At 38.4% G+C, this 12,883-nt stretch overlaps 1 protein-coding gene across 19 annotated transcripts in view; it reads right to left on the bottom strand.

Moving 5' to 3' along the window:
- The window catches only part of SEL1L2 (SEL1L2 adaptor subunit of ERAD E3 ligase), a 76,139-nt gene that overhangs the window by 54,473 nt on the left and 8,783 nt on the right, over window positions 1-12,883 (bottom strand). For 18 of the 19 annotated variants that reach the window (XM_050952106.1, XM_050952114.1, XM_050952103.1 and 15 more), the window contains one exon: window positions 8,195-8,244. Coding sequence is in view for 15 of the 19 variants with exons in the window: in XM_050952103.1 (XP_050808060.1) it covers window positions 8,195-8,244 (50 nt within the window). In the remaining 4 variants the exon portion in view is untranslated. Of the gene's footprint in view, window positions 1-8,194; window positions 8,245-12,883 lie in introns of those variants that run through there. The other variant, XM_050952109.1, reaches the window with a different exon arrangement.

Here is a 12,883-nt window from a genome sequence, read left to right on the forward strand (position 1 = left end):
CGTAGCTAATTCTGAGATGGTATGCATACATTGGGGCTGTTGAGTGATTAAAAAATTTAATTGCAATTAAACAATAATAAAATATGATTTGTTTAAACATTTTTGGATGTTTTCTACATTATAAAATATATTGATTTCAATTATAGCATAGAACACAAAGTGCACAGTGCTCACTTTATATTTATTTTCATTACAAATATTTGTGCTGTAAAAAAACAAAAGAAATAGTATTTTTCAATTCACCTCATACAAGTACTGTAATGCAATCTCTTTATCATGAAAGTTGAACTTAAAAACGTAGTTTTATTTTCAAATCCAGGGTTTTTTTGTACATAATTCTATGTAAAACTTTAGAGCCTACACATCCATTCAGTCCTACTTCTTGTTCAGATAAACAAGTTTGTTTTCACTTGCAGGAGATAATGCTGCCCGCTTCTTGTTTACAATGTCACCTGAAAGTGAGAACAGATGTTCGCATGGCACTGCTGTGGCTGGTTTCGCAAGATATTTACGTGCCAGATGCGCTAAAGATTCATATGTCCCTTCATCTTCAACCATTCTAGAGGACATGTGTCCATGCTGATAATGGGTTCTGCTCGATAACGATCCAAAGCAGTGCAGACGCATGTTCACTTTCATCATCTGAGTCAGATGCTACTAGCAGAAGGTTTTCTTTTTTGGTGGTTTGGATTCTGCAGTTTCCATATCAGAGTGTTGCTCTTTTAAGACTTCTGAAAGCATGCTCTACACCTTGTCTCTCTCAGATTTTGGAAGGCACTTCAGATACTTAAATCTTGGGTTGAGTGCGGTAACTATCTTTAGAAATCTCATCTTGGTACCTTCTTTGTGTTTTGTCAAATCTGCAGTGAAAGTATTCTTAAAGTGAACATGTGCTGGGGTCATCATCCGAGACTATTATAACATGAAATATATGGCAGAATGTGGGTAAAACACAGCAGGAGACATACTATTTTGCCCCAAGGAGTTCAGTCACAAATTTAATTAATACAAACATCATCAGCATGGAAGCATGATCTCTGGAATGATGGCCAAAGCATGAAGGGGCACACAAATGTTTAGCGTATCTGGCATGTAAATACCTTACAATGCTGGCTATAAAAGTGCCAGGTGAACGCCTGTTCTCACTTTCAGGTGACGTTGTAAATAAGAAGCGGGCAGCACTATCTTCCATAAATTTAAACAAACTTGTTTGTCTTAGTATTTGGCTGAATAAGAAGTTGGACTGAGTGGACTTGTAGGCTCTAAAGTTTTGTTTTGTTTTTGAGTGCAGTTATGTAACAAAAAAAAAATCTACATTTGTAAGTTGTACTTTCATGATAAAAAGATAGCATTATGGTACTTGTGTGAGGTGAATTGAAAAATATTTCTTTTGTTTATCGTTTTTATGGTGCAAATATTTGAAATAAAAATAATATAAAGTGACCACTGTACACTTTGTATTCTGTGTTGTAATTTAAATAAATATTTGAAAATATAGAAACACATCCAAAATATTTAATAAATTTCAATTTGTATTTTATTGTTTAACAATACGATTAATCACAATTAATTTTTTTGAGTTAATTGCGTGAGTTAACTGCAATTAATCGACAATCCTAGCATATATCAATTGTTTGGGTTAAAGTCTACATTACAAACACTGTACCATGTTGATTTTCAGGTTAAGTAAAACTACGGATGCCAAAATTAATAACAGCAAATTTCATGATCATCAACAGGGTGCATAGTCAATGTATTTATTGATGATTCCTTAATAAGAAAAGGAGTCATTATTATTTCCCATAACAGACCGGAGTCTTTTAGCTCAGGCAATAGAAGCTCATGGTTCTTAGATTCAAAGATCCCCACCACCATATACTTATTACTCCTGGGGGAATTCTGCATGACTATGTATATGCAGAAATCATGTCTGGTGCAGAAATTTTTTCCCTGCAGAAAATATTTTCTGCCCCAGAAATGCTGCAGTTGTGCCTTTTGCCCACCAGAGGCCACTGTGGCACTATAAAAGTCAGTAGCATACTTCTCCCACCCACACCCAACAACCTTCCAGGCTCCTTCTCACTCCCTCAGCTCCTCCATTACCCCTGACTCCTCCATCCATTGCTCCACTTCTGACAGGTGCAGGAAATATATTTCTGCATTGTAATTTAAATTAATTACTCAAGTTCTGTATTAATATGCCTACTGGTGTAAAAAAAAACTACTTTTTTTTTGGTCTATAACAATATAGACATACTTGCTGACAGATATTTTGAAATAAATTACCAAAATAATTGAAACTGGCATGATTACATTGTGTTACAGTGACAAAATATGCAGAATTTTGAAGAATTTTTAATTTTTTGGTGCAGAATTCTCCCAGGAGTAACTTGTCAGAGCAAAGACTGTTTCTGTGAAGCATCTAACATTCTTGTAAGAACAACAAGGAGTCCTTGTGGCATCTTAGAGACTAACAAATTCATTTGGGCATAAGCTTTTGTGGGCTAGAACCCACTTCATCGGATGCATGAAGTGAAAAATACAGGAGCAGGTATAAATTTACCTTGTTAGACTGACATCACACTTGGTAAAGCAATCCCCATCCTTTCATGTATTTATACCTGCTCCTGTATTTTTCACTTCATGCATCCGATGAAGTGGGTTCTAGCCCACGAAAGCTTATGCCCAAATAAATTTGTTAGTCTCTAAGGTGTCACAAGGACTCCTCATTGTTTTTGCTGATACACACTAACATGGCTACCACTCTGAAACCTGTTAACATTCTTGTGAGCACTATAAAATAATCAAAGAAATTCTGAATATAGTACAAAAGCAGTGTAATTAAAGATAATTTTTGTTCCACGTGCCTTGATGCCAAATTATGCCTTCTTGAAGGTACTGGAAAGTGTCTGATTTAAACTGATAAACTCCTTTTGAATCACTATGAGTACAAGTTTCTTATGTGGAAATTTCTTCCTGATGGCAGTAACTCCAGCTCAGCATGAGTGAGGTCCACACTTTAAAAGCAATCTACCTTATGCAAAAGTTTACAAGGATACAGTGGCACTGCCTGAGGCCATGTCTATACTTACTGGTAGATTGGTGCTGCTGCAATCGATGGGTCTGGTGAAGACCCGCTGAGTCAGTGGCTCTCCTGTCAACCGCAGTATGGGCAGCCCTCAACTTTATGACGTTTGAGTTACAACAAACAGCACTTAAAACTCTTCTACACTGGCACTCTGATTCGACTTACAACTATAGGTTTTTAGTTCACAAAGCTTGGTCCCGCAATGGAGTAGATTGCAGTTCTGACTTACAACAAAATTGTAAGAAACCAATTGTGTCGTAAGTCTGAAGACTGTCTGTATTCCAGCTCCCTGAGAAGAGTAAGGGAGGTCGGCGGGAGAGCATCTCCCATCGACACAGCGCAGTGCAGACACCGCAGTAAGTCGACCTAAGCTACACTGACTTGAGTTACATTATTCACATAACTGAAGTAGCGTAACTTAGGCCAACTTGCCGCGATAGTGTAGACAAAACCTGAGATTTCTTTCCAAAGTGGTGATAGAGTTCCTATGATCCTGCCAACAGTTATAGAGACAGTGTAAGTTAGGTAATATCTTTTGAAAGCTTGTCTCTTACCAACAGAAGCTGGTCCAATAAAAGATATTACCTCACGTACCTTGTTTCTCTAATATCATAGGCCTAATGTGGCTACAACACCTCTACCTCTACATACACACATGTCCATTCAGGTTAGGCCCTTCCTTGTATGTTTGATATTAAAAGGTCCTAGAGATCCTGCTTAGAGTGAATTAGAGCCTTATAACACTCACCTAAGTTTTTGCTTTGATACCTGTGTTATAGTATTGCCCATCACTAAAACGACTTGTCTAAATGTCTGGCTGCTTGCATAGTCTAGTGTAGACTTGGCTTATCTCAGCATAGGAATCTCCATTCTCTGGGAATAACTGATACGAAAGCCTTCTAATTCAGAATTTTCCTTTTTTCTTTTTCTCCTTTCACAGTGAAACTTGCTATTTAATAATAGTGATCTGAGACAAGAAAATTTAGCTGGACTAGTGGCTGGAATTCCTCCACCCTTTTAACTGAATATAATTCTTTTTAAATACTTCCACCAAAGTGACTAAAATCGATCTAATCTTGACAATATTGTATTTAAATAATTTGTTCTCTACAGCCTTAGAATCTTGTTCATGCATATATATCTTTTACCTCCAGGTAAAATTATACTTGCATGAGATGGTTCAGTTGCTGCACTTTTCTATTTTCTCTGGAAGGTTTTTTCATATTTTGAATACGAAACATTACTACATCATCTTTTCTTAAGCTTGTGTAAATCTATTAAAACCAATTTTGCTGTAGGCAGTAAGCCAGCCCTAAGCTGAAAAAATAGCTGTGACCCTTTGGAAAGAGGCAAAGAATTTATTAGGAGAAGCATTGTGTCCTCTTAGCAATGTCATAGTTAATTTATCTTTTTGTTCACTCACATGTCTAACATGCATCATCATCAAATGGCAAAGGCAAATGGAATTGCACTCTGCTGTTCCATATTTTACAGAAACTATTTCAAAATAAAGCAAATATTCGTATTTCAAAGAAGCAAGATTATATAAACCTACTATAGTAATGCAATGAACATTAGTCACACAGAATAATCAAAATCAGGTTTCTGATATGCCATTAATTTAGTAGTTGTGCAGCCAGGGTGACCAGACAGCAAGTGTGAAAAATCGGGACAGGAAGTGGGGGGGCAATAGGCACCTGTATAAGACAAGGCCTCAAATTATCGGGACTGTCCCTATAAAATCAGGACATCTGGTCACCCTATGTGCAGCTTATAAATGTTATGACATACTTTGACACTATATTAAGCTGTACATTTATCCAGAAGAATAGGAACACAAAATACTATATATATTCAAACAAACTATAACTGACGTTGGCTATTGTTGAATGTGAATTTTACCTGCTACATCTAGATGTGACATACAGTGTTGAGAACTGATGTAGAGCTGTTCTGTCAGCTCTACATTGATTGAGGAACCGCATGATACTTGGAGTTTTCCCTGGGGGACTATTACGACCCTCTTTATGCAAGCAGAGAAGCACAGAGAGAATTGAGTTCAATACAGTTTACATAGCTAACTTCTGCTTGTCCAAATAGCTGGTTCCTGTTGGTACAAAACATTCATCAGGGAGAAACTATTCCACTAAATGTCACAAACTCCCTTTCACTGATATTGTTTGAATATTAAAGTCATTAATTCAGGAGGATAAAGATTCTAAAAGAAATACTGGATTAACATATGTTTTGGGGACAGGAAAAGGTACCTAAAATTGATGTATGAAAAGCAATAGAGTTTTGTTAACAAATGGAGGCCACCAAATGGAAATTACCACCGTTTACTAGACTACCAGATGACATTCCCAAAAAATTACTGGAGGCTTTGAACTTGACAGGTCAGATCCTCAGCTGCTATAAACCAGTGTAGCTTCATTGACTTATATAAATTGAGGGTCTGGCCCATGGACTTCAAAGTCTCCAGAAAGCTACAAGGGAAGACTTAGACCAGGGGTGGGAAATAATTTTCGCAGGGGGGCCCTACAAGCATTTTGGTAAGTCATCACAGGCTGCACATTTCTACTATGTTAATGGAGGGGGTGCGGGGTCTGGGAGGGAGTTTGGGTGCAGGAGGGAGCTCCGGGCTGGTGCACAGCATTGGGATGCAGGAGAAGGTGAGGGGTGTGGGCTCTGAGAGAGAGTTTGGTGCAGGAGGTGGTTCTGACCTGGGGCAGGGGATTGGGGTGCGGGAGGGGGTGCGAGGTGCAGGCTTTGGCCAGGAGGTGCTTAGCACAGGTGGTGTCCAGCCGGAGGCACAGCAGGGCTCAGGCAGGTTGCCTGCATGCCATGGCTGCTCCCGGAAGTGGCTGCGGCCAGCTGCTGCTGGCATGTCTCTGCGCACCCCTTTGGGGGAGGGAGGAAATGGGTCTCTGTGCACTGCCCACAAGAACTGTCTCTGCAGCTCCCATTGGTCAGTTTCCAATGAGAGCTGTGAGGACGGTGCTGGGGGCGGGGGCAGCACGTGGAGCTGCCTCCTTCCCTGTCAGGGGCGCACAGAGACATGCCAGCAGCAGCTGCCCACTTTGGGGAGTGGCTTGGAGCCATGGCAGGCAGCCCGCCTGAATGCCCCGCTATGCCACAGGACTTTTAGTGGCACGGAGATCGCGAGGTGGAGGCCAAAGCGCCTGGCAGCCTACAGAAATGTTATGCCAGATCTGGCCCGCGGGCCATATTTTGCCCACCCCTGAGTTAGACGGTTGTCTTGTAACCAATATGTGCTGGCTAACCTGGCAAAAAGGAGCCACAAAGCAGGCACAGTGCCCCTTCATGAATACTCTTAGTAACGAGAGCTGTTATGGCAGCTGCAGAGCTCTTCCACACCCTCCCAAGAAACCCCAAGTCAGAAAGCTTGTTAAGGTGTAAGGAGGCATGTTAAAGGTGTTCTGTCATTGCTCAGACACAGGAAAAATCTATGGATTTTAATCTCTCTCATAGCTGAAAAATGGCTAAAAGAATTTTGCTGAGATGTTCCAGAAGTATTTACTTCTAGACTGAAACCAGGCATAGACATTATCAACTAATAAAACACGTGATTAAGAAACTTGATTTCAAAAACATAAATTATAATGGTAACTCTCTTGCAATCTTAGTTATGACAGCCTACCATAATAATCTTCTGAAAAAATTAGGATGCAGAGTTCAAACGCAGAATTCTGGTACTGTTTCATAAATTCTAAGAGTCTCCCATGTTGAACATAATATTTCTCTTGCTGCTGTTTGCCTTAATGTTTACCAATTCAGAAATCATTTATTTCTCAAATGTATTCTAAGAAATGTCCACAGAAATAGCTGAATTATTTAACAAATGAACATTGCTTTCAGATTGATGTTCAGATAAGAAGTAAGTTTATTGCTTCACTTGAAGAATGGCTACAAAAGCAAACATGATACAGTATAAAATAGACAAGTGTTTAACAAAAAAAGATTAGAATTGAAAGGAGGTTTATGAAAACATTTCTCTCTGTAACAAAACCATAAGCACATAATACAGTTTCTTCCAAATAACTTTTTATTTAAAGTAAAAATATTAAAATTCAACTAGATTTCTGCACAAAATGGGCTAACATTTTAAGAAGTGCACTAATAAAAATAATTGTTTGTGTTATCCAGGCAAATTTGATAAACATATTTTACACATACCACAGCTGCAGCTTTAAACTCATAATTGATCACATTTGGTAAGTAATTATGGTATAAAAAGGTTGCACAACCACTTAGTCAACCGAGGCCAAAATATTCAAAAGTATCTGCCGGTTTTGGGTGCTTCGGTTTTGGTGAGTCCAGTCTGAGATAGCTAGAGTCAGATCCAGTACCCATTGAAATCAGTAGGATCCTTTCCATTGACTTCAGTGGGCACTGAATCAGGGAACCAGAACCTGACTTTCAGAAGTGCTCAATGTTCATTTCATTTTAGGTCAATGAGGGATGCAGATGTTCAGCAAATCAAGCTCAAGGTGACTTAATATTGGACCTCAAATCTGAGAAATCCAAATTAGTGGCCACTTTTCAAAATCTGTTTGTATATCCTCATCCTAGAACAATCCTACATGGGTTTCAGGGATTCCCCCCCACTCCCCATCACTGGCATAAGACTAGTGCATGGAAAGGCTTTCTGATTTTGAAAGCACTTGCCCTAGTCTTTCAAGTGTTTCTACACTTAGCATGTTGCAAGACATCAGACCTTAAAGTTGTATGATTCTGATTACTATCTAGCTTCTTCCCCACTTTAGATGCACCATTAATGTAGTAGCAAAATGATGATCTCCAACTATCCCATGATAGAATGCTTTCTAAATCTAATGGGTTCTGAAATGTTGGGCTTAAAAATTTGCTCTAGTATCTCAGTGCTGTTCTGTCAATGGTCCATGACAGAACACAGTGAGTCCCTGGCCTCAGACTAGTGTAAATTCCTTATTTAAAGCAACATTTTACACTGATTAAAAGAATAATAGACAATGTCCATATTTCATGATTACTATACAGCAAAGTTAGTTTGGGAAGAAACCCCCAAGCAAACAACCCACAAACTCCACCTTGAGACGTACTTACCTGTTTTGAAACATTTTTTTCCTTCTGGTTTTCAAAACTTCTTTCTGTTTCTGAAAATACAAATAAAAAAAGACATCAGAACATCTATTTTTTGTTATAAATTTAATTTCTGATTAAACTCTTGCATATAGAGACAAATTTTGTTATTCTTTTAACTGAGTCTTTGCAGATAATTCTAATATATTAGAATATAGGACCCTAGTTTGAATATATGGACAATGTCAGAGATGAAATTCAACTGTGAATGCATACCACAGACCCCTTGCACAGAGGTTCAGTTACAAAGGCTTCCAGGCTTGATGCAGGGACCACTGTAGGGGCTGGAGAAGATTACCTTTACTACAGATTAGGAGGTAAATTTAAGTGTAGTGTAATTCTGCAGGACTCCATGACAGCTCTTCCAGCTCCTGGGCTGGAATCAGGGGCGGCTCCGGGCATCAGCACACCAAACACGTGCCTGGGGCAGCAAGCCATGGGGGGCACTCTACCGGTCATCATGAGGGCGGCAGGCAAGTTGCCTTTGGCAGCATGCCTGCGGAGGGTCCGCTGGTCCCGCGGCTTCGGCGGACCTCCTGCAGGTGTGCCGCCGAATCCACTGGACCGGGGGCCTCCTGCAGGCAAGCCGCAGAAGGCAGCCTGCCTGCCGTGCTTGGAGCGGCAAAATACCTAGAGCCGCCCCTGGCTGGAATAATGGATGTCATCTCTGCAGCTCCCTACATGGGTAAGCATGAACTGAGTTGCCCCTGTGTGGTTAGCCTGCAGTGCTACCACCTGCAAATAACCTGAAAAACAATTATGCCACTACTTCAGCAATGTTGAAAAAATCCTGTATTTTCTTTAGAACTGTCTGACCTTTACATTTATAATATTTTTCTATAAGGAATGGGTCCCCACTGTGATAAACTTGGTAGAAAAAAGATACAACACACTATAAGATAGGGGAAGAAAGGAAAAGTATAAAGGTGAGAGTGTTATGAGAGAGCCGGATTTGATATAACCCACAGCATCTTGTGCACTTAGCCCCCATAAGCTGGAAAGGAGAAAACTACAGCATCAGGAGAAACCTGGCCTTGGCTCAGACAGAACTAACAGCTGCAAACCACAGTTTTACTAACTAAGAAAGATAAAGTGAAAGGACAGATTCATGAGAAGAGGTGGGGGGTGTAGAAAACTGATCTTGATTCTGGATGCCAGTGTTCGTAAGCTTTTACTGAGGCTACTTTGCTTAAAAGAAGAAGAATGAATTATTATTGGCCATTGCTAGGGAAATTTAGTCTAGTAGGGGTTATTATAAGTTATGTGCTTTGTTCTGAGAAAATCTATAGAGAGTTTAGTTAGAGTTTGCTTTGGAGAAGGTTTGTTTGTTTGTTTTGTTTTTTAACAAACAAGGAGTCACTGACAAACTCCCCAGAAGCTAGGAGAGAGGCTGAACAAGCAACCCTGCTGTTGTCGTTTGATACCACCTCAGACTTGAGGTAACTATTTTTGGGGTGTCCTAAGACTATTTCTATTTTAGATGTATGCTTTGTACTAAATAAAAACAAGGATTTTGGGGTAGAAGCACTCGAGTGTACCAATCATTTATCAGACAGAGGTGCTGTGTCCCCCACTGATTTATTTCCTGACACTGCCTGGAAAACAGAGATTAATTACAACAGCTTTGGGTTCAGATAACCCTAGGTAACAATACATCATAGTTACATACCAATGCACACAATTTATTGGATATGAATGCTAATTTTTAAAACAAATCTGTAAATGACTTCTCTAACTGCCTCACTAACTAGCTAATATTATTTAGCTGAGGTATTTTTGAAAAATATCTGAAAATATGGTTCATTCCCATTTACACTGCAAGATTGACCTGTAGACAAACTCTCCTATGCAGTAGAAATTACAGTTTGTAGACAGGACCTTAGACTTTGAAACTTATTCACTGACATTAATGGTAGGTATCTGATAAAAGCTAAGTAAACACAGGTTAGCACCTAAAAAACTAGAAAATACAATTATTAATCTTCTTAACAGAAAGATAAGCTGCTTAGACTTCTCCCAAGAAAAAAAAATCTTTATAATTATTCCATCCTTACTGAACTGATGCTTTATTCCCCTATTTGCTAGTGTGGCTAGAAATGGGCATTACAGCTAAGTGTAATTTGTGGTATTGGACATATGACTTAACATAAAATGGCATCTTTATAGTAAGCTACATGAGTAAATATACCAGCACATGTTTTTTTTTGTCTGGCAGGTGAATTATTATATTATTTGATGGACCAAAATTTATTTGCCTGACCAAATGGATTAAAACCAATGAAGCCAAGGGAATATGTGACTGCATTTCCTTATTTTATCCTTCAGTTACAAAACTACCAACTAAACTAATCAACCGACTAAACTCGTAACTACCTGCCTAAAGCTTTATTTTATTTGCCCAAGATAAGCAAACCAGCACATTATACATATTTGTTAACAGCAGAATAAATGATCAAAGGGTTGTAGCTAACTAATGCTCAATACCATTTGCCATTAGGCATAATGTCATTACATGAAAACTATACCCAGAAGTTTGAGAGTTCAAAAGGTAAAATGTAATTCTCAGCATAAATAACAAGTGAAATGTACATTAAGTTTTAAATTAATATTAAATTTAATATCTGAAGGTATCCATGTTACTAAAAGCTAATATTTGTGACACTAGCAGTATCAAACCCTAAACAGAGTAAATGTAAATTGGCTTTCCAATATGATAGAAATATTGGTTAAACAGTCAGAAGTAAATATCTTATGCTTACTATTTAAGAGCACAGTTCTACATTGGAATTCTTTAGCATGGACTTTGCACCTGCACAGAATCCCATTGAAATTAATCAGGGGTCCATAGAAGCAGATCTTGACTCCGAATTTAGGCCAAAAATACTTTGTTAAAATATTACTTTTATTATTATTATTTAAACAAGTTGTAAACCTATTTAAAATTTTTGTATATCTCTTTTACAGCACTAGTATCACAAATTAAAACACTTTTCATTACAGAATCAGAATTGATAACTTTAATTATACTCTTCAAACTTTCAAAATTCTGGGTTGAGCAAAAAAGCTGTGACTTACTTTTAACTTAGGGCAAAATTGGAGGAAGTAATTTGAAATTTCAATCTTTGAATGGGTACTGTCAACACAACTCAAAGTTAAAATAAATGTTCAGTTACATTACATAATATAAATCCTTGTGTGTGGCTAAAATAGACTTTTCTCTAAAAACTAGTTTAGGGGTAGGCAACCTATGGCACGCGTGACCAAGGCAGCACGTGAGCTAATTTTCAGTGGCACTCACACTGCCTGAGTCCTGGCCACTGGTCCGGGGGGGCTCTGCATTTTAATTTAATTTTAAATGAAGCTTCTTAAACATTTTAAAAACCTTATATACTTTACATACAACAATTGTTTAGTTATATATTATAGACTTATAGAAAGAGACCTTCTAAAAACGTTAAAATGTATTATTGGCACGTGAAACCTTAAATTAGAGTGAATATATGAAAACTTGGCACACTGCTTCTAAAAGGTTGCCGATTCCTGAACTACTTGATAGTATCTAATTGGAATCATGTCTTTACCTTACAATTTGTGTTTTATAATTATCATGCAGTATAAAACTAACAGCTTTCTTCCTTTTTGTAGCATTTAATGCAAATTTAACAGATTTAATTACATTTTATAACTACTTAAGTACTATTTTTTAAAGTGAAATATTAAGTGTAGAGTACTACACAACTCATTTAGCATATAACTTTTGCAATTAAAATTTTTTTACAGGGAATAAATACTTCACAAGCATACTATATAAAAATGTTTTTATGGTGGCAAATACTTCGAGTAATACTTTGTTGTGACTGAGAAATGAATAACTTTTAAATTCCCTTCTCTTTAAACATTGAGAACTTTCTTGCAAAAAGATGGGTATTTATCTGTATTGTGTCTGTTGCTCTTTGAGAAGTATTCAACTCAGGCATGCAGGCACCTAGCAAACTGAAGCCAGAGAACTTTGCTTAGCAGTATCCATCGAAGCAGCGCCCATCCTTTGGACCTTGTAGTCCCTCTCACGGCTATATGAGGGCAGCAGCGCCCCAAAACCCCTCAGTTCCTTTGCACTGGAATCCATGGCTGGAAGCTCTGAGATGGAGGATGGATCATGGAATGCATGTCTGCACCCACATTGCAAAGAACAGCAGTTAAAATACAGGTAAGGGAGATTTAGGTTGGACATTAGGAAAAAGTTCCTAACTGTCAGGGTAGTTAAACACTGGAATAGATTGCCTAGGGAAGTTGTGGAATCTCCATCTCTGGAGATATTTAAGAGTAGGTTAGATAAATGTGTATCAGGGATGGTCTAGACAGTATTTGGTCCTGCCATGAGGGCAGGGGACTGGACTCGATGACCTCTCGAGGTCCCTTCCAGTCCTAGAGTCTATGAGTCTATAAGTAACTCACCTGGAATTGCTCATGTCAGAGAAAGACCTTTGAATTCATAGAGACTTGTAGGGCCCCAGTGCACTCCATTTTTTGAGTTGGAGTCAATGCTGACTTTGCTTTGTTCACAATCAACTCCAATCAAAGAAAGAAGTCCACAGTGAAGTGGACATGATTGAGGATTTATTCCTCAGATCTGCCTCTCATTAGCCAATCATC

The sequence above is a fragment of the Gopherus flavomarginatus genome, chromosome 4 (genome assembly GCF_025201925.1).
Source record: "Gopherus flavomarginatus isolate rGopFla2 chromosome 4, rGopFla2.mat.asm, whole genome shotgun sequence".
In the NCBI taxonomy this organism is placed as follows: Eukaryota; Metazoa; Chordata; order Testudines; family Testudinidae; genus Gopherus; species Gopherus flavomarginatus.